Source organism: Ictalurus furcatus, chromosome 2 (genome assembly GCF_023375685.1).
Source record: "Ictalurus furcatus strain D&B chromosome 2, Billie_1.0, whole genome shotgun sequence".
Taxonomy (NCBI): Eukaryota; Metazoa; Chordata; class Actinopteri; order Siluriformes; family Ictaluridae; genus Ictalurus; species Ictalurus furcatus.
The window spans coordinates 14,897,605-14,925,088 of NC_071256.1; the positions used below are offsets into that span (position 1 = coordinate 14,897,605).

At 40.2% G+C, this 27,484-nt stretch overlaps 1 protein-coding gene across 1 annotated transcript in view; it reads right to left on the reverse strand.

Annotated features, from left to right (window-relative positions):
• Positions 1–4,801: 4,801 nt before the first annotated feature.
• The window catches only part of LOC128623049 (protocadherin Fat 4), a 107,567-nt gene continuing 84,884 nt past the window's right edge, over positions 4,802–27,484 (reverse strand). The window contains exons 8-17 of the mRNA XM_053649912.1: positions 26,242–26,492; positions 21,677–26,029; positions 20,211–20,315; positions 19,654–19,961; positions 15,828–15,913; positions 15,098–15,277; positions 14,041–14,165; positions 12,205–12,452; positions 10,774–11,035; positions 4,802–9,099 (exon numbers count right to left, since the gene is read on the reverse strand). Of these exons, the coding sequence (XP_053505887.1) occupies positions 7,205–9,099; positions 10,774–11,035; positions 12,205–12,452; positions 14,041–14,165; positions 15,098–15,277; positions 15,828–15,913; positions 19,654–19,961; positions 20,211–20,315; positions 21,677–26,029; positions 26,242–26,492 (7,813 nt within the window). The 3' untranslated portion in view covers positions 4,802–7,204. The remainder of the gene's footprint in view (positions 9,100–10,773; positions 11,036–12,204; positions 12,453–14,040; positions 14,166–15,097; positions 15,278–15,827; positions 15,914–19,653; positions 19,962–20,210; positions 20,316–21,676; positions 26,030–26,241; positions 26,493–27,484) is intronic.

Genomic DNA, 27,484 nt, shown 5'->3' on the forward strand with positions numbered 1-27,484 from the left:
CTTTTAATTTCCTCTAATGTGAATGACGAACTGAGGCCTGGTGACAGTTATATAGAGAACGGAAACATTTTCATGCTATAAGGCTTCTCACCTTATACAGTTGATTGTCCTGTCAAAATTCATGAATTATAAACATATATTTGAAGTGCTATTGCTTATATACTTGTGTAAATCTGGAGTATTTTGCACTTTATAAGACTCGCTTTCTGCTGTTGTTGGATGGTCCCACATGGATATAGAAAACCAGACAGCACATCCGTTTTTCTCAGTAACATTTCAAGCTGCAGGAGGTATGCATGTTCTCCCGGTGCTTCAGGGGTTTCCTCTGGGTACCCCATTTACCTCCCCCAGTCCAAAGATATGCACTGTAGAAGGCAGCTCATCATTTCCAAATTGTCCATAGTGTGTGAATGTGTGTGTGATTGTGTCCAGCAATGGGTTGGCACCCCATGCAGGGTGTCCCCTGCCTTGTGTCCCGAGTTCCCTGGGATAGGCTTCAGGCTCTCCTGTGTAGGATAAGCAGTATTTAAAATGGATGGAGGGATGGATATTAAACTGCATTTAATTTCAAGAAAGAGCTGAAAGAGAGGCTTGTGAAGGAACGACAGTTTCCAGCTGCTATAACGTGATATAAAACGACAACAGGAACTAACATGTCTTGTAACTATAAATGATTAAATGTCGATCTGACATTCTTTTTCAATTAAAGATTGTAATCATGGACAACTTGCTGTAGTATAAGAAAAAGAAAACACTACGTGACATGCTGTTCGAGGACAATAATTATAAGGTGCATTGTCTGGAACGGACTCCCATACCAAGAGGAAACAGAAGGTATTCTGTGTCTGTACATAAAATACATCCAGAAAAGAGCACTAAAAATGTCCTCTGGCCCCTCCCATCCAGCCTATGTCATATTTCAGCCCCTCCCATCTGGCAGAAGAAAATGCAGACTACTGATGTCAAATACGAGCCACTTTCCGTCTGCCATCAGAGAACTTGACTCTTCTCTCCTCAGACGCTGCTGATATGTTCCTTCCTCTCTCAGTCTGCTGTGCTATAATATTTTTTTCCCCCTCCACAACTTGTACTGTATTACTGTTATATCTGCACTCCTAGTCATTACTGCTACACTTCAACTCTGAGACTTGCTGCTACTGGTTGTCATAAATACTATAGTACTGCAGCTTTTTACATGCTGAGCTGTCCCGAACCAAATTGTCACCAACACTCTTGTGTGGCAGAAAAGAGTCCTGTATCTTGCATCTTGTAATAATAAATCTGCTTTGCATCACATCACCCCACCGTCGATCATTTCAAAAATATTGGAACATGTAACTGACAGGTGTTTCTTGTTACCCAGGTGTGTCCTGTTAGATTGGTTGTTTAAACAATAAAAAAAAAACTCTGAACATCTACTTCTAGTGGTTTTGGCCTTCAGTTTCACCTGTGAAGACTGCATGTGTTGTTAAAAAGGATAAGCTAACATGAAGACCAGAGAGCTGTCTATGGGAGAAAAGCAAGCCATTGTGAAGCTGAAATCAATAACAGGCATTGCACAAACATTGGGCATAGCCAATACAACAATTTGGAATGTCCTGAAAAAGAAAGAAACCACTGGTGTACTGAACAACAGACACAGAATGGGTCGGCCAAGGGAAACAGCAGCAGCTGATGATAGAAACATTGTGAGAGCTGTGAAGAAAAACCCAAAAACAACAGCCAGTGACATCACCAACAACCTCCATAGGGTAGGGGTGAAGGTATCCTTCCTATACTTTTGCTCACCTAAAAATTGGGTGGTCTGATACAAAAGGTTCTGTGTTTTATGTTGTTTGACACATCTAGATGTAATTAAAAGGTGAAATCCTAAACTCTCATCTCATATCCATCATTGTTTTCAAACCCAAATGTCTTTGGTGTATAGCACAAACAAATGAGTTGGCCTTATCGTTCCAATAGTTTCAGACAGGACAGTATCTGTCAGCAATAACAAGGTTATCACTTTATTTCATTATGAAATCATAATAAAATCAATTTGTAAACTAATCCCTTTCTGTTAAAACATCGTATTATGGGTAATAATTCCAAATAACACTTAAAAATAAACAAAACCAATATGTAGACGGCTTACAAAGGACACAAATGGTGGACAAGAAATTATAGAGGTTATAATTGTAATAATGGTGAGGAAATGCATTTAGTTCATTGTTTTGTGTGTGTGTGTGTGTGTGTGTGTGTGTGTGTGTGTGTGTGTCTGTGTGTGTGTGTGTGTGTGTGTGTGTGTGTGTATGAGAGAGAAAAAGAGAGAGAAACCACAAAGTGCCATCAGCCAGCTGTCAGCGATTTACTTTAGACCCCAAACCATCTGCATCTTCATTCACTCCATCTGTCTCTTCTAATTTTTTTTTCTTTCTTCTCATTCTTTCCTTCTCTCTTACACATCATATACATGTACACACTCTTGCAGACTCTTGCTTACACTTAGACACACACTGTCTGTCTACAGAGGTCGGTCTCTCTCTCACACACACACACCCCTGCAATGTGTAACGATCTAGAGATGCTTTAGAAATAATGCAGACTTTCTGTCTTTTAACTTCTCAGTTCATCAGTGTAGTCTCATGCACCATCTTAAGCCTGGTTTATACTTGTGTGCATATCTCTGTCACAACACAGAGAAAGGGATTGTGTGTAAGCATAGCTAAGAAGAAGCGACATGCAAAAAGATAGGCTGTTTCCAGCTGCTTAAAATGTACATGATTACAGGAACTTACAACATTCAATGGAACTATAAAAGTATAAAAAGTGCACTGAATGGTTGTTAACAAGTGCATACTTGTATTAGTCAGCATATTGCTGTGGTATATGAGGAATACCTATGAGAATTTGTTCTCGTCATTGATGAGTTTTCTTGTAATAGCAAGCCCCCAAATGATTTATTGCCTTTTTTTTTTTTAAGTGGAAAAATGACGAACCGGATGCGTTTTTCTTTTTTCTTTGTAAATCTGTAAAACAGACCCATTTGACAAGCTTGTTGTTTCTTTTTTGTCAGCACACTCTGTTCTATGCAAGTAGTGCTTAAGAATATTGGCCTGAATATTCTGAATAAAGCCCATAAATTCACCATAACATTCTGTTTAACGTCTAGTTCTTTAATTTGTTGTGACAAGCCCTAGATGTTCCACATTACCACATAATGTGACATTTATAACTTTTTTTGTTGTTGTTGCCACGAACATGCTAAGGAGCAGATGAAGGATTAGGTTAACTTTACACAGAAGTCAATGGTTCACTCAGTCCCTCCAGGATTTAGCGATTTTGCGATCGCAGAAACGAACGCAACATCAAGCAAACGCTGCAATATTCAGAGGAGCTTGCAAGTTTTCTAAATTACTGCAGATTTTCCACAGATTTGGGTCAAGACCCGTCATGTGATGTCATCACAGTGTGCATCCAGCGAAAACCCTCTTCTGATTCATGTGCATCAAACATGAGTGCAGCTAAAAGGTCTTGATTATAAACAAACATCACTGCGAAAGACCATAAAAATCTAATTTTGTGCAATTACAATATCACCAATTCAAGTAGTTGTCCACCAAAAATATATATATATATTTAAATGCAGCAAAATCAAGTATTTTTGGCCATTTTTGGCCACAAAAAAACCCTCTGTTCTGTTGTTCCTGTCATAGGTACAATATGCAGTACAATGTCTGACTAATTGTGAATTATTACATCTTTTTATGAATTCTTTTATCAACCTTGTAGGCGAATGCAAACCTGGTGAGTGTAGTTTATTGAGACAGCTCAATAACTGATGTAGGATTGAACAGTCTGGATTCTCTGCACTTGCCCCATTGTGTTTCATTCTGCTAATACCACAGCTCTCAAATCAGATGGTGTGGATTCGTTTATTATAACAGCAGCTCTGACAGTAGTTCCGGCTCTAACATAAATGACAGAATGATATCAATGCACTCGTTCTAATGATGCGTTATCGTTTCTATAGTAACAAGCCATTCACAAGGACCCATATGGCAGACGCTCCACATAATCTAAGACTAATAATGAACAGTTTAATAAAAACATGTTGTTTAATAATGAAAATGGTATACTCGTTGATATGGTGAAGCGTTCTGTTTATGTGGAAGGAGTCTCCAGTGTCAGGAAGGTTTCCAGCACAAGAGGGACTGTTTATATCTGCTGTAAAGTAAGTGATAACAGGAACTAACTTGTTTCATGGATGTTCCATAAAATAAAATGTTACTATAAATGGTTAAAAAGCATGAAGCGTTGTATATAACTAAATTAGAAACTGTATTCATTGGCAAATCGCTGTGGTATACCATAGGAGAAATTAATCACTTGTAATGTAAGGAAAATAATCCACTTCCGGGTGGCAACTAACTCTACCACACCACCTGGTTGTTTTTATTTATTTTTATTATTTTCCTATATCAGCACGGACCAGAGTGTATTATTCCTAGGAGGCAGCAAGTCTCGTGCAATCAAACACGCTCATGAAAATACTAGGCCACACCTGGACACTTCTTGTAATAGACTTGAAGTTTGGTGTCATATAAACATTTATGGATTTTCACAGTATTCCTGGGATTTTAAGGAAGTGTGTAGAAATCTCTCTTGTCTTTCTCTCTCTATATCTCTCTCACAGTCAAGCCACTCGAAGAACGCTTTCCCATACTATACTGATACAGTCTTTAGATCGATTCGGAACCTTGGGGAGTTTTCCTCTTCTGTGCCGTTTGATTGGGCAGCATAGAAATCACACTCGGGTGCAGACCACAATAAGTGTTGCAACAGCGTCTGAGCGAGGTGGTCTTGTCCAGATCCAGGTGAAATCTAGTGTGATTCAACTGCAGTGAGAAAACGTGAATCAACCTGATTGCAGGAAGTGTTTTAGGTTACAGGCTGCATGTTTTTTTCTAGATGCGAGCTATTAAACTGAGCCAAGGGACAGAGCTGTGGCAATGCAGAAGTGCCATGTGTTCTGGATATTTGGACCACAATGAAAATAAACGCTGGATGCGATCCTTACACAGTTTTAAACTAGCTATTTATATAATTAACTAATTATTTACTTAGTGCTGGCTGCGTTTTCTCCGTACTCGGATGATTTTTGCGATTTCTACGAGCACTTGGCAAACGTTTGTTTTGTACTCCCAGCGCTGTTATTACGTGGAAGTACGTTTTCAGTCCTACGTGCCCCTCAGCCAATGTTTTTTGGGCCGTTTAATTATGAACACTCACCAAACCGAACAGCGAACAAACAAAGTATCAATTTCACTATGATTTAGACTACACCATAAAAAGTATATTTCATCCTTTCACTCTTGTTCGTCTCTCGCTCAGGACTGGCCGACCTCCATTTGACACACACTCTTATTCGGTCTTTGAAGCACTTTATTCAACTCATCCAAACTTTATTTCAACTCCTCACTAGGAAAGCTCACTGGACGGCAGTCTGGTGGCATGTCCTGCTTTATCCCTTTAATACTTAATTTTGTTAAGTATTATTGCATTAGTCTCGAAATTGCGTCTTTTTAAATAAATATTGTCGTTTTTTTATTCTGTTATTGGCTCTTACACATATAAAGCATACAGTATGTTATCGTTTTTATCAAAAAAAAGTGGAAAATACTGATGTTACATAAGTAACAAATGTAAAAAAAAAAAATAAAATAAAAAAATTAAGTACTTCAATCTTACTTCCCCTGAAAGTAAGATCATTTCCAGCATATGAAAAAATATCCATAAAAACACTGCTTAAGTACTTTAAGTTAATAAAAAAAAAAAGTAGAAACAGTTCATTAAAAAACACACACAACAACAATAGAGAACATTGAATTTCCTTCATTGATACAAAATGTACACAAGTTCATAGTATTATGAGGATTTTGTTTTAGGTCAAAGGTCACAAGTAATGGCTCCTACAGGTCAGGAAGTGAATTAGCCTTAAGAAAGATGGCTGTCCCAGATACCTGCAGGTATTATCCCGTTACACATGCTCGCATACACTCCTCTTTCACATGAGAAGCAGGCCAGAGGAGTCTGGTGAAATGAAAAAAAAAATTAATTAAAAAAATCTGAGTGCCCCAGAAACTGTTTCTATTCCATCAGGTATCAATCACTAAAACATTTTCTTCAGTCAATCCTCATTATGTAACAACCTTACTTATTATAACTGAGATTGATCCTTTGTTCAGCTGCGTGTGAAATCTATCAGAACATCCTGTGTGTACGCCATTCATGTTTTTAAATGTCAAACCAAACCTTGAGAAATATCATTTGACCAAACCATATTAGTTTGTGAGAACAGTTCTCAGTAGTACACTCAGACTTTTGGACCCTACTTTATGTTTGGAGAGCTGGAATGAGAGGAGCTCATTTATTTTTTATTTTTTTTGATGAAGTTCATATGGTCATGCTGTTAAAACAGCCACATCCTCCCTTGGCTTTCTGTTGCACGGAAGAACGCAAATGAAAGTCTATGGGGTCATCAAGGACCTTTCAGATTTTATGGACGTCTATGGGATCCATGAAGAAGTATTAAAAGCTACAGTCCAAAAGTCTGAGTCTATGCAAAACCTGGTTTCAATGATACTTTTATTTGACATCTACAAAAATAAGTTATTACATGGAACCGAGGAGAAATGAAACCAATATTCTGTGAGCTCCATCAGCTACTTGTTACTGAATAGAGACAGTCATTTTCTGCAATAAATGTACAGGTGATAGTTTCATTTACTATGGTATTATATAATAATAATATTTTGCAGCCCTAATTTGGTGCTGCGACAATATAAATAGTGCTTGGAGAGGATATCAATTTCTGGTAAAATTCAAACTTCCTGCTGTGGTTTGCTGATCAAGTAGCTCCATTGCTTTTATTTGTTTATATTTGGGATCGTGGACTCTGTAACACTAGAATCAACAGTCAAATACAAACAGTTTTTGGTGATGGACTCAGACTTATTGGACTATTTAAATCTTTCTTACTAAACAGGGATCAGGAGAATCATCACAGATGTATCGCTCTGCCATACTGCATTTAAGCTCGTCTTCTTACAAATACAAGTACCAAAAAACAAAGACAAAAAAAGAAGAACATTTATTATTGCAAGCGATTGCCTTCTCTCTGTCCATAGTCCATCCAGTCCTGATTGGTCCAAGAGAGAATATCTCATACATATTGCTCTGCCTCTCCCTCGGCAATGATGGTAACCGAACCATCGCCGCTGTTCATTTCAACATCGTTAGCAGCATTAGAATTTTCTGGAAGCATAGCTAAATCTTTAAAAACGTCAACATAATGGCTAAATCCTGGTCCCCAGTTTAGTAGGTTGTCCCAGTTGAAATTGCCAGATCCTTGGCCCAGTTTGTGGGGCAGTGTGTGATGCTGATACTCTCCAAAGGGGGTGTGGCCTCCACTGGCCCCGCCCTCTGCCCTGCGACTCGAGTATCTCCTTTGCTTGATTCTTCCCCCTCCGTAATCTTCATCATCAGCATCGGATTCGTTAACTTGTGATAGTTTTGGAACTCGAGAGCCATAGTTGACTGGTTTTTCCCGGTCATATTCCATCTCAGAGCAGGTGAAGGAGTCATGCGAATCGCTCTCTGAGGACGAATCCGGTGCTGGAATTCCATCTGCAGGATTTCGCACACGAGAAAGCGGACGTCGGGCGTCTTCCTCAGACGATGAGCGTCCATGATCAGCACTGCAGATGCTGGGGTTTCTGGGTCGCGGAGTGTTCAGTCGCTCCACTTCTTCTATAGACAATCCAATAGGAGGCCCGGTCTCCAATGGAATTTGCTCAATTGGCTGCTTCAAGCGGCTCGCGGGTCTTGACCCGTGACCTGCCATCGTTTGTGGGCTCTTGCTGCGCCTTCCAAGGCGTGATGCTGTGTAATTAAAGATAGCTGCTGACTGGCAGGTGTCTCCATGAAGATCTAATGGGCTTCCATCACGCCTAGCCAGATTCAGATTCATCTCCCGTGTTGGTGTGTTGCGGTAAAATGAGGCCGGTTTGCTAAAATGTGCAGGGCTGTGGCGAGACAAAGGGGTAGGTGTAGGGCAGGGGGCATGGCTAAGTGGCGTTTGGCGAAGTCCTTGAGTGTAAGAAGGTTGGTAAGTGTAACTAGTAGCGCCCAAGGTTAGTGGCGATTGGCGAGCATAACCCAGAGGACTATGGCGCTGGATTTGAATGCTGAATTTTGGGGTGTGGCTTCGGAACTGCTTGTAATGCTGGACAATGTCGGCGTCAGATGGTGCAATACTGCTGGCATTGTCAATGTCATAGTGCTCAATTTCTGCGATTTCCGGTGCACTCGGAATCGTATCACCACTCTCTGGGACGTCTGTCTCATCATATATCAGGTAGGGATTCTCACGCTCAATAATATCTGGCTTTGGATTTCCCTCTGGCTGTTTCCGCACCGTCATGTCAACGTCCCCGATGTTATCTGGATCATCAAATGCCACGTTCTCGCTTCCCTTCTTCTTCTTCTTTTTCTTTTTCTTTGCTTTCTTTTCCTCCTTTGGTACGGCCGTCTTTCCGCCTCCTTTGCAGTGATTGTGTAAAATAAGGCCAAGTACCAACAGAGCGAGAATCGTGGCACAGCCACCCACAATTGCCGGAACTGCCCAAATTGGCAAAATGAATTCTTCGTTATTGGAGTCAGAAACACAACTAAAACCGCCATTGCTTCCAACTTTGCATACCGTGCCATGTGGACAAGTTACACCCAGGCATGCCACTAGGGTTTCACACACTTGTCCTGTGTACAGTTCATCGCACACACAGCTAAAGCCACCACGGTTAGCAGGGACACAACTGCCACCATTTTGGCAGGGACTGGAAGCGCAGTCTCCAGGAGGAACGCACTGGTAGCTAAACCACTGGTTGACGCACATCATGCCGTCCCAGCAGGAGGCACTAGCACACATGTCCGGCCCACGGCAACCGATTTTCACTGACTCATCCGTCCCGGAAATAGAGATGGAGACAATTCGGTGGTCGCCGGAGAATGGCAGGGGCTCGCCATTGTATTTTACGTATGCGAAGCAGCCATCAAAACCTGAAAAGAGACAAAGAGTGTATTATTGGCATTATGTTTATCATATGGAAGGATTATTAGCATTATAATAGGCATTTTTATTAGTATAGTATTATTAGAGGTAAGTGTTGGGTATTGTTATCATTATTATTATTAACAGACAGGATTATTAGATTTCATGTTAGGATTCTTCTTCTTCTTCCTTCTTCTTCTCCTCTTATTATTATTATTATTATTATTATTATTATTATTATTATTATTATTATTAGCAATCACCAACAAAAATAACAAAAACGTTAAGAGAGATGTTAATGCTTTATTACTACTTTAAAGCTTTATTACTTTTTAAAAATTACTTTTACTTTTATTACTTTTAAAGCTTTATAACTACTATAAATACTACTTTAGTAGTACTATAGTAATGATATAACTAATAATCATCATCTGCTAATGAAATTAAAAGAGGAATGATGATCAGCAGGTTAATATTAACATTAACTAACATTATTATTTGAATTAACAGAGTAGGAATATTAGTATTTTAATAATAATCTACTAATAATAATGTAGATAATAATAATAATAATAATAATAATAATAATAATAATAATAATAATAATAATATTGCCATTGCTTTCAGTATTACTAGCATGATTATTCGCAAAGGAGGATTAGTAGCATAATTATTAGCATTAGAAGGATATTAGTATTATGAGAGAATAAAAAATATAAATATTTACTCAAGAACACATTATTTATTGCACAGCCCTTGTTTATAGCAACATCTGGTCAAATTTGCTCTCTTTATCTCACTCCAACAAATTTAAACTAACGGAATCTGAAATATGGGAACATAAGTTTCCCTGCGTGCAGGTTAGAGATCAGGTTCAGCCAAGCCGACTTGGCCTTTTCGTCTCTAATAAAGCAAAACCAAATCCTCTCCATTTACATGGGAGGGGCGGCATGTGGATAAATTGAATAAACATCTGTTTATGTTGGTAAAGCAACATCAAGAGGAAATATGAGAACTCACGTTATGATTAGTCACATCACCATTTCACCCAGATGGTTTTGAACTCAATGTATGAGGCCAAAGATGTTATCTTTAAAAAAAAATCTCTCCAGACACTGCTGGATTCAATAAGAGTTAATTGGTGAAGAACTGTTATTTCAACTGTTATCAAAAACTTGTCATTCTGAACTAATATTTGGTTAAAAATGTTTCTTTGCACAAGCTGCTGTATATGCTAGCATACAAATTTAATAGCCTTCTAGTTTGCCAACACAATACAACTTGCCTTCTCAAATTTCTATTATTATCAATCATTCTTTACTAATATAAAGTAAGCACTATAATAATGGTCTTATTGGCTACATCCATTAAAAATAACACATAATATCTAGCAAAAGTCTGTTTACGAGTATGATTTATTTTCCCACAAGGATTATTTTCCCTGTAACTTTACATTTAAGAATGGCTACCTAGGCATGCCCAAATTAAATGAACACATAAGGTAAACGTGTATGTGCAGCATACTAAAAGATTGCATCTTTCGCATGAGCAAAATTGCACGTTTTGCCTGTTTTGCTCATTTGCCTTAACGAATGTGCAATTTAGGGCATTTCTACAAAACATGCAAAATAAATGCAGTGTTGATGCAATTAGCCTGAATATGCTAATATGAAGATGTTAACCTGGTGTGGTTTTCTGCAGGTTGGTCCGTGGCGGCTCTCCTCCGAGCGACACTGTGAGGACGCCGAGACCTCCGAAGTCCTGCGTGGTGCGTGTGATGATGCGCAGGATTGACTCGTCGATGAGGACAGTGGTGGAGGAGACGTTCCTCTGTAACAGCAGCGTGTGCCACTGACCGTCTGAGAAAACTCCATCTCCCACAGTCCTCTCCACTTTCCCCGCTATGCCGGCGTCAGACACGTACTGCAGGTTCCCATTCTTCAGCTGGTGCAAGGAACAAGGAGAAGCGTTTGGTTACTGAGGTTCAGGTCAGGGTTAGTGCACTATGTAACTACAGTAATACACACGTATAATGTGTGTGTGTGTGTTTGTGTGTGTGTAAAAGAGAGAGAATGTGCAAAAGACAAAGAGTGAGACAAAGGAAAAGAGGAAGGAAAGAAAGGTTGTTGGTTGATAAAGAGAAAGATAGACAGTAAAAGTACGAGAGACAAAGAGAGACAGAGAGACAGAAAGAGAGAGAGACAGAGAGAGAGATCGCAATGGATAGATTGTGGGATTAAATCTTGTAGTGTGCATCTCATGTTCACACATTTCCATCACTGAGTTCAGTTTGAGGATGACTTCTAATGAAGCCAGAGAGCGAAAGAGAGAGAGAGAGAGAGAGAGAGAGAGAGAGAGAGAGAGAGAGAGAGAGAGATAAATGTCTCTAGTAACATGTAATAGGAGAGAAAGAGGTAAAGCATGAGGGGGAGAGAGGGAAGAGTGTACACTGTGCAGGTTGTGTGATTTAAAACGGTCACAAACTCTGGAAATGGAAAATCCATCTTGCCAAGGGGGGAAAAAAACCAAAGTGAAAATCAATCTGGAGAACAAATCTTGACCTCTCTAGCATCATGCACTGATACTGTGTGTTTGTGTGTGTGTGTGTGAGAGAGAGAGAGAGAGAGAGAGATAATGCGACAGGAGGTCAGTAATAGAAGAAAGAAAGAAAGAAAGAAAGAGGGATGAAAGATGGAGGAATAGGAAGACAGGCAGAAAGAGTGGGAAAGGGATTTTAGGAGAGGAATAGGTAGAAGACGGAGAAGAAGGAGAGAAATAAGAAGTAAGGGATTGCTGGCGAGATAACGCTAACGACACGTGATAGAGAGAACACTAAAAAAAGAGGAAAGAGAGAGAGAGAGAGTTGAAGAGATGCAGAGGGTTTGAATGATTGGCTTTGTGCCCAGAATTCATCAAGCTTAAACTGGAGCTGAGTGAGGAAATACAGCACACACACACACACACACACACACACACACACACAATAACTCAACCATAACAATGTGCATACATCATAAATGTGTGTGCATTACTCGTGGCCTAAAAGTATCAGCAACTCATCACTTGCTATGGTGTGTGTGTGTGTGTGTGTGTGTGCATGTGTTACTTCTCACCCTGACAGTAGTGTAGTTAGAGATTTCCTGGACATGTAAAATTGTTCCAGTTTTGCTGCGAGTGCGGAACTTCAGCTCCAGGCTGCTGCTCTCATAGTGTGTATGCGAGTGTGTTTGTGACTGCGGGTATGTGTGCGAGAAGCTCTGCAAATTCCGCTGCATCATCGTGTCTCTCTTCCAGCTCTGACGAAGAGAGTAATCCAAACGGCCGCTACCGTCAAGGGATAGAGCCGAATCTGCAGAAATGACTAGAATAGGAAAAGAGGAAAAATCCTTTTAAACTAGTCTTCAGATATGTCCTTCTCCAACAATATATCCAACTGCCCTCTCTGGGCCCTCTTTCTCTATCGCTCTACTGTATACCAGCCTCTGCATGGTCTTACCCCACAGACCTATATCAAACTGCCCCCATCTTACCACTATTACCGTATAATTCTATAGCAAAACTGCACCCCCTAACCAGTCTTACCCCACTGATCTACTGTATATTAAACTGCCCCCTATGGCCCATCTTACCCCACTTAACTAAATCAAAGTTCCTCCTTTGACAAATCTTACCCCATCATTTTGCCCTGTCTTCCCCTTTCTTATCCCACTGATCTATATCAAACTGCCCCTGACCGGTCTTACCCCACAGATCCATATCAAATGGCCCCCTCTGACCCATTTCCCCCTATCAATCTCTATCAAACTTAACTCTTTGTCCTGTCTTATACCACTGACCTAAATCAAATTGCTCAAATTGACCATGTCTGCCATATTATTCCAACCAAACTGTTGGATATCAATATATATATCAATATATAACCCTCTGAGCCATCACAGCCTTACAAAATAGAGTAAGCTGCCCTTTCTGGCACATTTTACCACTCCTACTAATCTACTACTAGTATATCAAATCTAGCTCCTCTGATGTGTCTAGTCAAATCTGCCCATTCTTACCTTACTGATCTATGTCAAACTGTCTCCTGACCTGTCTTCCCTATCAGTCTTTATCAGTTTACCCTCTCTGACCTCTCTCTTACCTAACTGATCTCTATTTAAATTGACACTGCTGACCCTTTGTTCTCTCATCAATCTTAGTCAAACCACCCTCTATGACCTGTCTTACTCAATTAATCCAAATCAAACCAACCCCCCAGCCCCCCACCCTCAAAGTTGCCTTACCCGGTAGATCTAAATCAAACATCCTCCTCTGATCATCTTTACCCAGTTACTCCAAATTAAACTGCCCCTTTTGACCAATCTTACCTAACTGATTCAAATCAAGCTGCCCCCTCTGACCATCTTAACCCAGTTACTACAAATTAAACTGCCCCATCTGACCAATGTTACCCAGTTACTCCAAATCAAACTTCCCCATCTGACCAATCTTACCCAATTGATCCAAATAATGCTGCCCCATCTGACCAATGTTACCCAGTTACTCCAAATCAAACTGCCCAATCTAACCAAACTTACCCAATTGCTCCAAATCAAGCTGCCTCCTCTGACCTGTTTTACGCAATGCATTCAATTCAAATAGCCCTCTCAAACCAATATTACCCTGTTCATCTATATTAACCTGCACCCTCTGACCTGTCTAATCACATCAATATATCAAACTTCCTATTCTGACCTGTCTTACCCCATTAATCTATATAGAATCGCCTTGTTTGACTTGTCTTACCCCATCATTCTATATCAAACTGCCCCCTCTGACATATCTTACCCCATTAATGTATATCAAATAGTCCCCTCTGAACTATCTTAACACATCAATCTACATTAAACTACCCTCTTTGACCACTTTTTCCCAATCAATCCAAATCACCCCTACTAAATCATATTCCTTACATTTCTCGCAGTATTTGCCCGTGAGTCCTTCAGCGCATTGGCACTGTTGCCATGACCACATGTCCAAACACGTCCCGCCATGCCTGCAAGGGTTAGTCACACATGCTCCTTCCATCCTGGGACATCTGCAAGACACACACACACACACACACACACACGTATAAAGACAACATTTTGATGTACTGACAGACAGACAGAGAAGCAGATGAGATGATCCCACCACTAACAAAAACAAATGGAAAGAGAGCGAACTGTATTAGCATATTAGCAAAAGATCTGTCGTCTCCATTTTATAAACCCATAAAAACACTGCATGTTTTTTTCTAGCTTACAAAAACAGACGTTTGGACGCTAATAAAAGTGTATCAGACAGCAGGCAGTTCACTGAAGTGTGATCTTCAATAGCTGCCTGTTGAGGGAAGTGGGTTCACCGAGTGTGTATGAATACAGTAAAGCCCAAAAGAGTCCAGTAGCAAGCACTGTTTTTATTTCAACAGTTATCAAAACACTAATACTACTGTATCTCTCTCATATGAAACATACTTGGTAATGGTGAATCCAGTAATGTTTCCTCTTACTGACTGGCTGAGACAGTGTGTGTGTTTTCATAGTTTTTCTCCGTTGACCAAGCTAACAGTATACACAGATGAGCTATGGTTTTCGTTTAGGCTTCATCAACATCTTGGTTCACCATACAGCAAAGTAGTGATAACTAAACTACAGGTAAAATATGGCAGTATAGCTAGTGCAGTATAGCTAGCACATATAGCTACTCATGGGTAGCAAATTACCGCGACTACTGGAGTAGTAGACCAACCGTAGATACTCTAAAGAATAGACAAAACTATACAATGTTACAAACATTGTTACACATGCATCACTTCAATACTAGAAGGCAAAAAAACTCAATTTCAATCCAGAAATTAAGGCAGCTATAGTAAAATAAACAGAAAGATGTGTCTACCTGAATTCTTTAGCCTATCTATAACTATAATTATATACGCGCGTGTGTGTGTGTGTGTGTGTGTGTGTGCGCAAATGTGTATGTTTAACACACCTGTCTAAGATGCCTTGAGATGATAGAGCCTGCGATGGCTCCAGAGGCCGTCCGTTGATGGCAAATTCCATGATGCAGCCGACAAAATCATGTGTGTTCACCTGATTTTTGCGCAGTAGGAGCGGTTCAATCGCCCGAACGCCGCCGACTGACAAACGATTCGGCTGTACATCCAAAATCCTGTGAGAATAATAGGGAGAGATACAAAGAAAAGATAGAAAGAATAAGAAAAAGGATATGGGGAAAGAAGGAGATAGGGAGAGATACAAAGAAAAGATAGAGAGAGGCAGACAGATAGAGTGAGAAGGTAAAAAGAGAGAGAGAAAAAATACAGAATACAGAAACCGCAAGACAACCACAAAGAAAGAGAGGGATAGCGAAAGATGGAAAGAAAGCAGAGAGCGAGAAAGGGAGACAAACAACGAGAGAAATACGAGACAGAGATGGAGCGAAAGAAAAACAATGAAAGACAGAAAAAAAAATAAGAAGACAGACCAGACAGAGAAAATTAGAAAGACAGTGAGACGGAGAGAAAGGCAGAGTTAGTAGCTCCCAGAAGGACACACAGGCTATTTGTCCAAATAAACATCACCATGACAATAAATGAAGATGATAAAAATAATTAAATTAGCTGCATGCAGTTTAATTACTAAAGGAAGCTAAGCTAGCAAATACAGAAAGAAACTACGTTTTCCTACAGCTACCATTGTAAATATAAGTGCCTATTCACCAGTCAGTATGGACAGCCACATTGCTGACAGTGCAGTACCCAGGCTCCTGTTCTTCTCCACACAGATCAACAGTGAGTGATGCAGCCTTACAAATGAAAAAGATATTCAATTACTTGTTAGCAAAATTAGCCTCAAATTAGCCTTTGCTGAATTGACTTGAAGTGAGGTAAAGAAAAACAATGCTAACAAATTAACAAAACCTGAGGACTAATTAAAATGGCTGTGTAGCCCAGGCTTAATAATGAGAAACACTATATAGCTGTCTAACCAAGTCACAAAAGGGTTAACTTTGATTTTCTTGTTATCTTTGATGGAATTGTAAGTGTGCAAATGGGTGAACTCTATGAGGCAGTGAGCTGACCAATCAGCTGCCAGCTAGGCTCTGTTACAGTTACACCTCTAGGTTAGTGTCTCTGCACGTTCTTTTGGCGCTTGCACCTGAGCATAGGAGGCTGCGTTATCCACTTGAGAGTAAAAGAGAGCTGTGCCTGAATCCACTGTTGTCACGGAGCTAAAGGCAGTGAATTCTGCTAAAATGGTCAGGTTTTGGTAAAGAGTTGGAAACATCGTGTGGAGATCCCTTCCACGGAATGATACAGATCCCCATGTTCCAGGCGTTCTTCCAGAGATTCATAGATTCCCAGTCCGGGTGGCTGGGTGGCGAGCCAACCGTGTTTGTGACTCTGACTTTAGACGGATTGCCAGGATCATCTTCTTCATCTTCATGGTGGTAGGACAAACACTAACACGAACTAAAAAGGGCCCAAAGTTGGTAACTGAACTCTTGTCAACAAAGGCAAGTGAAACTGAGGACGAACTGAGCTCAAGGGAATTTAAAAGGGGATTTATTTACGTGCGCACTTTATTATTTTAGTTTGTTATTTTTTCATAACTGTTTTTGTATATGTATGTACCAGCCCTGTGTATTTAATACATTTTATGCAAGCTGTCATTCTGGTGTGGTATTCTTTTTATTGACCTTCAATTCTCAGGCTCTTAACAATTTAGCATCTTCTGATTCTGGTCCAAATTCATATTACTGATAACCTCTAAGACAACTTTAGACTACTACACCTATGTACATTCTTACTACCTCGTAATAAGGGTTACAGCTGCAAGGAGTTTTTCCCCCCTCTTACATCCTTTTCATTGCAATGACTTGAGGTAAGATCAACAAACAATGCTAACAACACTAACAATCAGCAATCCCATTGTGAAGAAGTTAACAAGGCTACTACAGGTTTCCTTTCTTTGTACAATGAATTGAGATGAAGTAAAGGGAAACAATGCTAACAATGCTACCAACTAGCAAAACCTACTGAGGATCAGTTAGCACGGCTGCTTGTAATTTCCCAATTTTTGTATCCTTCTTACTGCAGTGACTTGAGGTAAAGAAAAAAAAAAACAAATGCTACCAATGCTAACAATTAGTGAAACCTGTTAAGGACCAGTTAGCATAGCTGCTAGGATTTTCTTTTCCTTTGTATCCTTCTTATTCCTTGTAATGGCTTGTGGTGGGATAAAGATAAGCAATGCTTACAGCACTAGCAATTAAAGAAACATATCAAGGACCAGCTAGCATGGCTGGCATGGAGTTTCCTATTTTTTGTATCATTCTAAACTGAGAAGACCCCAGACTAAGGGTTCACATGAGGAGAAATGAGCTCAGGCAGAATTGTTGTGAATGAAATAAAGAGTTACAGTGAGTTAAATAGAAACATCATTCCTCTCTGTTGTTAAACAAACACACTATGGCTCCTCACTGCCATTGTGTCCAAACCCACAACTTTGCGGTTTATGAACAGAGGGAGGAAAGACGGTCGTGGCAAGAGAGATGGAAAGAGCGCAAAGGTGTTGAAAAACAGGGGGCGAAGCTTGGCGCCCACACAGGCCTCTGGGTAAACACAGCAAAAACCCGCAAAAAGCCCCTGCTCCTAATCGTTAACGCAGAGTTGCGGCTTGGGCGAGTGAAATATGGCTGCGAGAAAATAAACCAACGATGGAAACAAGACGCATTTGTCTTCTGCAGCTTTGGTGTACACTGATACAGTTGAGTTACCGCATGGCTCGACCATCTGGGCTTTTTATTACTGCGGCTATACACTTCAAAGAGCCTTGGCCGCAAAGAAAGACCTCGCACAGCAAGCATACTGATCTACAATTGGCTCTCCAAGTCCACAGAATTACATTCGTTAAGATATGAAAGGCAAAGGATTGGACCCCAAAGATATATAGTATACAAAGGCGAAGAATCCCAGATGTAGTACGATGTAAAATAACTGATCTCTTGTTACAAGCCATTAGAATATTGTGTTGTTTTAAGATTGTAGATTATATGAAGTTTGTTTTTATACAACGCAGGCTCTTATTGCACAGTAGTGAGTGCGTGTATGTGTGTGTTTGTGAGCTCTCTTTTCTAAAATGAATCCAGCTGGGGCACACACAACTTTCATTTCTTCCAAACATGTTTGTTTCCCAACTTACTGGTCTACATATAAAAGGAAACTTGCCATCAACAAGTTTCACTTAAAAGTTATGTTTCTTCTCATATCTTGGCAGCTTATCAGTGCTGGGGCTTAAACAAATCTTAATCACTGAACTACTATTGCCCAAAAAACTTAAGGCCCTGTCTTTAGTTGCGCTGGGGTGAAATTCAGAAAGTAAAGGTACAGCTGAAATTCAAGCCGAGGATCTCCTTTTTAATAGACAGACTCTTCAACCAACTAAGCCACAGTGCCATTTCAGTAGCACCTTTTGGATACTTTGTTTAAAAAGGTGCCATTATTTTGCCAGTTTTGTAACCCCTGATTGTATCTTCTCTCCTTGGTAGAAATGAGGGAACATTAAGTCATAACAGGGCAATAAAAAAGTCAGCAGCTGCCTCCGGGCAGAAACTGGAACGTCTTAACTAAACAAAAGTACAGTAGCCTTGACTTGCATAGTTCGACCTTAAGCACAGAGGGACAACCAAGGGTTGCTTATGACTTTAACATCTGCGCAAAATCCATATCCAAAAAAAAAAAAACCCCACACAGGCCCATCTTAATGATCCACAACACCTTTCCCAAACACACAGATTGGTTGTTCTTTACACCTCCATAGGGATGTGCTGAAAGCTTGTTTTTTAACTCCACAATAATCTTCAGACCAGATTTAGAACTGTCTCACATACAAACTGCACCAGCTAGCATTTGTTTCACAATGCTAGCTATTTCAGAACCCAGAATTTTATCATTTTAGCAGATTCCACTATACCTCTGGAAGCCCAATGCTGAATGACATACCCTAACTCACATCTGACCAAAACAAACTGTCTGATAGTTTACAGCTTTGGTTTGATGTGATTCAAAAAACTATGACAATTGCAGGGAATTTGTACATCTTGGAACGTTAAAGAGATTAGGAAAAAAAGACCAGGATTAATCAAAAATAATTGCTGGCCATGAAGAACCACAAGAAAGAGCAAGTGAGCATGTGGTGTGAGCCATTCGATTAGTGTTTTGTTTCAATGTTATATCAGCCGCCATATCTTTCACACTCGGCTTCCCCCAGTGCAGGTTCACGTTACACCAAACTGGCTTTGCAAAGATTGCAATATTTTTTTTTATAGAAAATCATACAGTAATGATGTAAAATATCTGGTAATAGCAGTCAAAGACATTTTTCTATAATCGAGAAGATGTGTTTCCACTCATCTAAAGAGCTTCAATAGTTTACCAATGTTCTGTTGACAGCTAGTAGACTTTACTGAGTAGACCTGGAAAATGACCTGGATGACTTATAACCATGGTTGGATGTTATTTTACAAATCTATACATGACTTACCATTCCAGCTCTCCTAGCTATGACCGTGTGGAACTGACCATCTGAAACTTGAACCATAGTCATGAGCTTGAAGGTGCCACTGCCCAGGTTAAAGGAAAACCTCATCCGACCTTCACAGATCTCCAGTGCCAGAAACTCAGCTTTGTCACCGGTCTGGTTGTCATGATTGTACATAATCAGGGCATTTTCCTTCAGTGTGGCAAACTTAATGTAAATATAATTATTGTTGGGATCCAAACTTGGGAACTCCATATAAGACAGCTCCTCAAATCCATAGCTGTTAAGCTCGCAGTGTTTTCCAAAAACGCCTGTGAAACAGGAGGGAATAAATTAGTATTTCTTCAACTGATATGATGACTTTACATATCTTTCTTACATAAATTCAAGCCAACAAGTGTTATGCATACAGAATGAGTGACAAACATTCCCCAAAGCAGACAATTTTGGTAGTGAATCTTGATATTTTCCAGTATGGCCTGAATCATGGCCAAGTCTGATAAACACTGCTCGAGAACAAGCCTGAACACCTGGCTTTTGCAGCTGGAGTGATGACTTACCAAATGGACAGTGACAGTAATAGCCTTCCACGCGGCTCTGGCAGGAGCCTCCATTGAAACAGGGGTTACACTCACAGTAATTGATGATGGAGTCACAGGTTTTCCCTGAGTTCATGAAACAACACACATGAAAATGAATGAGGTGAGGATGACATAGGCATATGGTGAAGGGCTGTTCATGTATGGGGCTCCCGGAAACCAACAGGGGATTTTGTGCCTTTGCACTCTCTCTAGTTCTGGTCTACTTCAGCCTCCTCAGCCAAAACAATTCTGAAAGGCTCTCACCTTGTAAATGCACCCAAGTGTCTAAAAGAATAGGGGATGAAAGCATATACCTGTCATGACAGCATTAACTCAACATATATACCCTATCTTCACTAGATCTGGGAGGCCAATAAAATGAACATTACACAATGGGAGTAACAAAATAAACAGACTGTGATCAGTACAAGATGGTAGGGACATGCAAACTCATGAATGTGCAGAACTAAGATTAGCTTTTCTCATTTGCTCTCCATGATTGCAGAAATGTTAAACAAAAAGCTTAAGAGACATAAATTCCTACCCTACAACTGGGCCTGCAAAACAGGAAGTTGGGGGTTCAGCAGGAAAACTACTGTAAGTCAATAGGTGTAATACTTCTGCAGCTCCCATTTATCTGGGGCCTCAGACATGAATGCTCACGATCATTTATTATGGTCATAATAAAATAGGACAATAATGACTCAAAGCCTGAGTGTGCCAGAGACAAACCGTCTGCTGTAGCGCCATATGAAGAGGCCCATCCAAAAGCTACAGGCAGCAGCTGCCCAAACAGAGCTGATTCAATGTAATGTTATCATAAACAGTTAAGTGCATTCACTCCCTTTATACACTAGCTCAGTTATATTTATTAAGTCTTCAACTAGCCATTACATTTAGTAGGGTCTAATCTACACCACTGTGTGTTGACACTACAGGAACCATTCTAATTAGATCACTTTTCAGATGCTTGCTACATCCAACAGTTAACAGAAGAGCATTGTTGAAGTATTTTCCCTTTGAAGACTCCATTAAGCAGTTTGCCAAATGAACTTTTAACTTACAGAGCTCTTCAAAGCATAAACATGGAAAGGCTTTAATCCACAGAAAGCAGGTAGTGAAACTTGACTCAAGTGCACTTAAGGTCAGCCTTTAGTTGTGTCCTTATTAGGGTCAAACTGTATCATCCCATTTACTTTAACATAAACGTGACAAGTTGATATGTATCATAGCTGATACCCCCCAACCTGTAACCCTAACAGCAATTGGTTTTTGGCAGTTATCACTGAATGCTAGAGTTACAACATCTCTCCAATTTCTCAGAAGCAAATATTTTCCTTGGATCAAAACTTTGCTATATTTGTGTGCAAAAATAATATGCAATGGCTTGACCAATAGCTGCAGTGGTGTGGCTCATAAGATCTAGATGACATGTTGTACTATACCTGCAAATCCTGATTTGCAAAGGCAGTTGAAGCCACCGGGGAAATTTTGGCAAAGTGCCCCATTCTTGCATGGATTCGACAGGCACTCATTGACATCCCTTTCACATGCCATGCCAGTGAAACCTTCTGTGCAGGAACATGAAAAGCCACCTACAAGGTTATGGCAGGTTCCTCCATTGTGGCAAGGTGATGGAAGACATTCGTTGATGTCAGTTTCACACAGACTACCAGCATATCCTGGCCTGCAGTTACAGACATAGGGCTGTAGGGGGTGATTTGAGACGAGAATTACTGGGACACTCTCCACAGTCATCATGTCTGGTCCGACACCAAGGCGCCGTTTGCAGCTGCCACCATTCTGGCAAGGGTTGTTAGTACAGGGGTCGTGGTCCACGGAATCTATTTTAACCCCACTTTGCCTGTGCAATGCTTCTTTTATACTCTGGAAAAAAGTAGTCACACCACTTGGGTTTACATACTGTCCATGACCACGTTTGATAGCTGCCATGAGGAAGGTCTGGTTGTTCAGCTCAAATGCCCCATAGAGCTGAACTCCAGTACCAAGACCTGCTAGCTGTGAGTTTGCAATGCGTAAGAAACTGAGGTAGTGGTTATTAAGGAAGTTGCTGATACTATGGGAATTGAGTTGGATCAGTATGCTGTTGTCCACTGTAGCATTGCTGAACCCAATAAAGAAAACACGCACATTGCTGCTAACAGCACTATGTACACCATCACTGCTGCGCACTGAGAGGTCAAATGTGCCATCTGTGGATCGGGAATTTGAACTGAGGTCACAGGTTTCTTTGGGAATACTAAAAAGGCTTGCAACAGGGGGGATCAAGGTGCAATGGAATGTGTCCTGTATATCTGGATCCTGAGGTTTCACAATCCCTAGGGAGCCTCCAGGGAACATGTTGCCAAAATAATGAACATAGATCTCAACAGAGCGAGGTTGAGATGGGTTATCATTCTGGTCATTGACTTTGACATGGATGGTGCCTGTGGAAGACATTTGAGGAATGCCGGAATCTTTGATGACCACAGAAAGGTAGAAATCACTGATCTGTTCTCTGTCTATCTCCCGACTGGTGCTAAGCTCCCCTGATGAGGTTAAGGTGAAGTAATTTGAAGCTGATGAAGTAAGCAGACTGTAGGAGAAAGGACCTTGATTTGGTGCCAGATCTGAATCAGTGGCGCTGAGGGTCATCACTGCTGTTCCAGCTCTCTGGTTCTCCAAGACCTCTCCACTCATGGTCACTAATGTGGGCCCATTATCATTAATGTCCTCTAGAGTTACAATCAAAGTGGAAGTACCAGTAGATGCAGGTGAGCCAGAGTCTATAGCCAGCAAGGTCAAGTTGTACACAGGTGTGGTCTCACGATCCAGCTCAGCTGCCACAGAGACCTGTCCAGTTTGTGGGTTGATTGTGAAAGCAGTTGATTCATGGTCAGCAGCAATGGAGTAGGTGAATCTGCTCCAGCTTGGCACGGAATCTGAATCCTCAGCACTCACAAAGGTGACAAGACCTCCAGGTGAGAGCCCTTCACTCACTTGAACATCATACAACTCTTGGGTGAACACTGGAGGATCGTTGGCATCAAGGATTGTGATATTCACAAACACCTCATCAATATCTGCCCCTCTTATACTCCCTGCATTTTTGGCAAGGACTTTCAAGGAGATTTTTTCTTCTTTTTCACGATCAAGCGGTCCTGTGACATAGATCTGGCCAGTGTTTTTGTTGATGCCAAATCCTTTTCTCCTGCTTCTGCCAAAAATCAAGTAATAAACAACACCATCTTGTCCCAAGTCCCTATCACTTGCAAACACCTCCCCAACAATGGTGCCTCTGGGTGCAGCCTCTGAAACCTCAAAGTAGTATTGCTTAGATACAAAACGAGGAACATATTCATTGGCTCCTTTGAGTTGAATGTTGACATTCGCAAAGCTACACCGTTCTTCATCAGGAATGTTGAATGCTTTGACAGTTAGATGATATATTTGTTTGGCCTCATAGTCAAGAAAACCTTGTGTAGTAATGACACCTGTGTTGGGATCTATTATGAAAAGGTCACTGTCAGAGGACTGGATGACATAAGCCAAAACAGCATTGGGGCCAGAGTCTTTATCTGTGGCATTCATTTTAACCACTGTGGTACCACTGGGCACATTTTCCTGCACAACAGGGAAATACTCATCAGGTTCAAACACCGGTGGATTGTCATTCACATCAGTAACATGGATATTAACTGTAACATAGCTGGTCTTGGCTATCCATCCTCCATCTGTAGCTGATATTCTAAGCTCGTGTTTTTGTTTTTTCTCATAGTCCAAAGGTTTAGCCAAGGACAAGACCCCTGTTTTACTGTTGACTGAAAACAGGCTATCATCATTGCCTGAAGAAATGTCATATGTAATGAGTCCATTCATCTGTTTGTCCTTGTCTTTGTCTCTTGCAGAAAGAGTGCGGATTGCAGTACCAACAGTAAGGCTTTCAGAGACTGTGGCAGTAACCTGGCTTTGAGAAAACTCTGGAGTGTGGTGATTTTCATCTGTAACAGCAATTTTAAGAGCAGTTTTATCTGAAAGAGGTGGGGTCCCTTTATCTCTCACTGTTATCTCAAGCAAATAAATTTTATTAACGTCAGAAGCAAGAGAAGAAGCAACAGTGACCCACCCAGTCTGCTTATCCAAACGGAATTTACTTGAGCTGTTGCCTCCTGATACTGCATACTCAATTTCAGAGTTGACACCATAGTCTTTCTTGTCATGTGCTGTAACTTTGATGAGTCTGGTGCCAACTTTGACACTCTTAGTGACGGGAGTGAAATAGGAAGATGACTCAAATATGGGAGGATTATCATTGCTGTCGATTACATTTACAATCACAGTGGTTTCGCTCATCAGAGGTTTGACACCTCTGTCAGATGCTGTTACAATGAAGCTGTGCCTGTTTAAGTTAACATTACTGTGGCCAGTTGAATTTTGATATTTGAGTTGCTGCTTGATAAATATTTCCCCAGTGCTCGAATTAATGCGAAAGTATTCAGACTGAGACCTAATAAAATAGAATATTTTACCATTAAATCCCTCATCAAGGTCTGTAGCAGAGACTTGTGTGACTAGTGATCCGATCTCAGTAAGTTCAGGGTAGTCAAGGAAATAGGATGGCCTGCTAAATCTAGGAGCATTGTCATTTATGTCAGTCACGAATATAGTGACATCAGTACTGACAGTCCAGCCCGAATCATGTGCAGAGACTCTGGCGATGTAGTGATCAATGTCCTCTCTGTTTAGAGACCTGCTTATGGTAATGTCTCCTGTGCTGGGGTTGATGCTAAAGGGAAGACTTGTATCACTAATGGTGTAACGGCTAACAGCATTGGAGCCTGCATCGTCATCAGTAGTTGTCACCCGGGTGACCGTGTAACCCACAGGTGCATTTTCTGGTACTGTAGCACTAAAAATTTTTGAAAATCTTGGAGCATTATCATTCACATCCAGAACACTAATGATGACTTTGACTGCAGTGCTTTTTGGTGATGTACCACGGTCTGTAGCTTTTACCATCAAGATATACTGAGCTATCTTTTCCCTGTCCAAGGGTCGAGTGGTGCGAATTTCTCCCGTGGCCCGATTGATGCTAAAGCTATTGTCCTTATTTCCATCAGTAATAGCATATTCCAGCTGCCCATTAGGGCCACTGTCCTCATCAAGAGCTGACACTACAAGTACTCTCTGAGGTGAGAGGTTCTCCAGAATCTCAGCATGAAATGGTTCTTTCTCAAAAATAGGACTGTTATCATTAATGTCCAAGACTGTGATTTCGATCTTCTCGTATGCTGAGTAGGGGGGAAAGCTTTGGTCTCGTGCTTCAATCCAGAGCACATACTTGTCAATGTTCTCATAATCTAGGTCCTTTTTGATGGACAATTCTCCTGAAAGCTGGTCTACATGAAACGTGTTGTCCAAGTTGCCACTCGCGATGTAGTATGATAATGATCCAGCTCTTGTAGATGATCCTGTAACTTTGGTAACGACAGTGTTGATGGCTTGGTTTTCTGGAAAAGTGAAGCTTTTTTCTTTGATATTGATGATTGGGAAGTCTCCCCCTGACACAAAACGGACAGTTACAGTTGTACTATCCATTTTTGGATTTCTTCCACCATCTTTGACGCGAACTGTAAACGTAACTTCGGAAGTGGCAGACAGTTTCTCGCTGGCCGTGATGGCTCCTCGGATTGGATCGATTTTGAATTTCTCAGAGTTTCGGCCACTTAGAGAGTAATGCAGTTGAGCATTGGTGCCTGAGTCCTCATCTGTTACGGTGACGGCAAACACCAATGAACCTGCATACCAAACAACAGAAGAGAATCAACCATATGAAATTAGAAATGTTTTCTTCATTAACTGCTAGTATCCCCATACAGGATGATGCAATACATTGTACAAACCCATACTGTTTATAGGGTAAATACTTTTCATGGTCCTTTTTCAATTACACTTATTTTTCTTGTCTTTTTATAATAATTCCATTAACCAGCATTCTTATGTCACCTACCTGGAGCGGTAGAGGCAGGAATGTGTGTGACATAAGGGTGGTGGTGAAATCGTGGTGGATTATCATTAATGTCATTAATAACCACAGAAACTGTGGCTGAGCTGGAGAGGGGTATTGGATGTCCACTGTCTGATGCAACCACCAGCAGTTCATAACTGCCCTGTATTTCACGGTCCAAAAGTGAGCTGGTTATTATTTGCCCTGTGGCAGGATTTATGGAAAACTGCCCATCTCCACCACTCAGACTATAACTGTGGACAAACACACAACATACAGCATTAGTATGTTCAATTCAATTCAATTCCATTTTATTTATATAGCACTTTTAACAGTGGACACTGTCTCAAAGCAGCTTTACAGAAATCCTCATATAGATTTAAATTTAAATTAAAATGTATTAATATGTATAACACAATAAATATTATATAGACATAGGCCATCTCTTTAAATTGTATATTATACTCTATCAGGCTGGAATGCTATGTTAGAAAATAGTAGTGTTGTATTAGTTTTAGTACTGTTCCACTTTTAATAAACAATTTAAATGGATGATTTAAAACAATGCACAGCTACTGTATGCAGAAAAGACTTTAAATTTGTTGCATGTGAAATACATTAGTAACCATATAAGTGTCATATACAATATCCAGAAAATATACAAATAAGAAATATATATATATATATATATATATATATATATATATATATATATATATATATAAATAACAATGGTGCTTTTAGCTAAGTATCAAATATAAAAAACATTCAGTTTTATATCATAGAAGGGTTAAAGAAAAAAATCTGCCATGGCTTGTAGTTTTTTATGTTTTTTTTTTAAAAACTTCAACATATATGGAGCAGTCCTGTGTTTCAGTGTTTTGGTCCATGAAAACACAACTGGGACATACATGGCAACAACATCAAAAAAAAAAGTGTGTGACTGCCATAAATCACTCATTGATACCTGGCAATTTCTTACAGCTGTAAGAATTTTGTTGAACAAAATTTTAGGCAAGTTTAGTTCATTTTAAAGATTCTTTTCATAATCATAGGTACTGATGCACTGATGCTTCTGACAATAACTTACTAAGGCTGAAGCTTATCACGCCTACTATCTGTAGGGTCTTAAAATGATATCATATTATTATACATTTTGTCATAATTACAGAATATTTATGAGAGTTACTTGAACATAACATGCACTGATGGTACAGTTTTGGAGACAACAGTCACTTCTCATGCT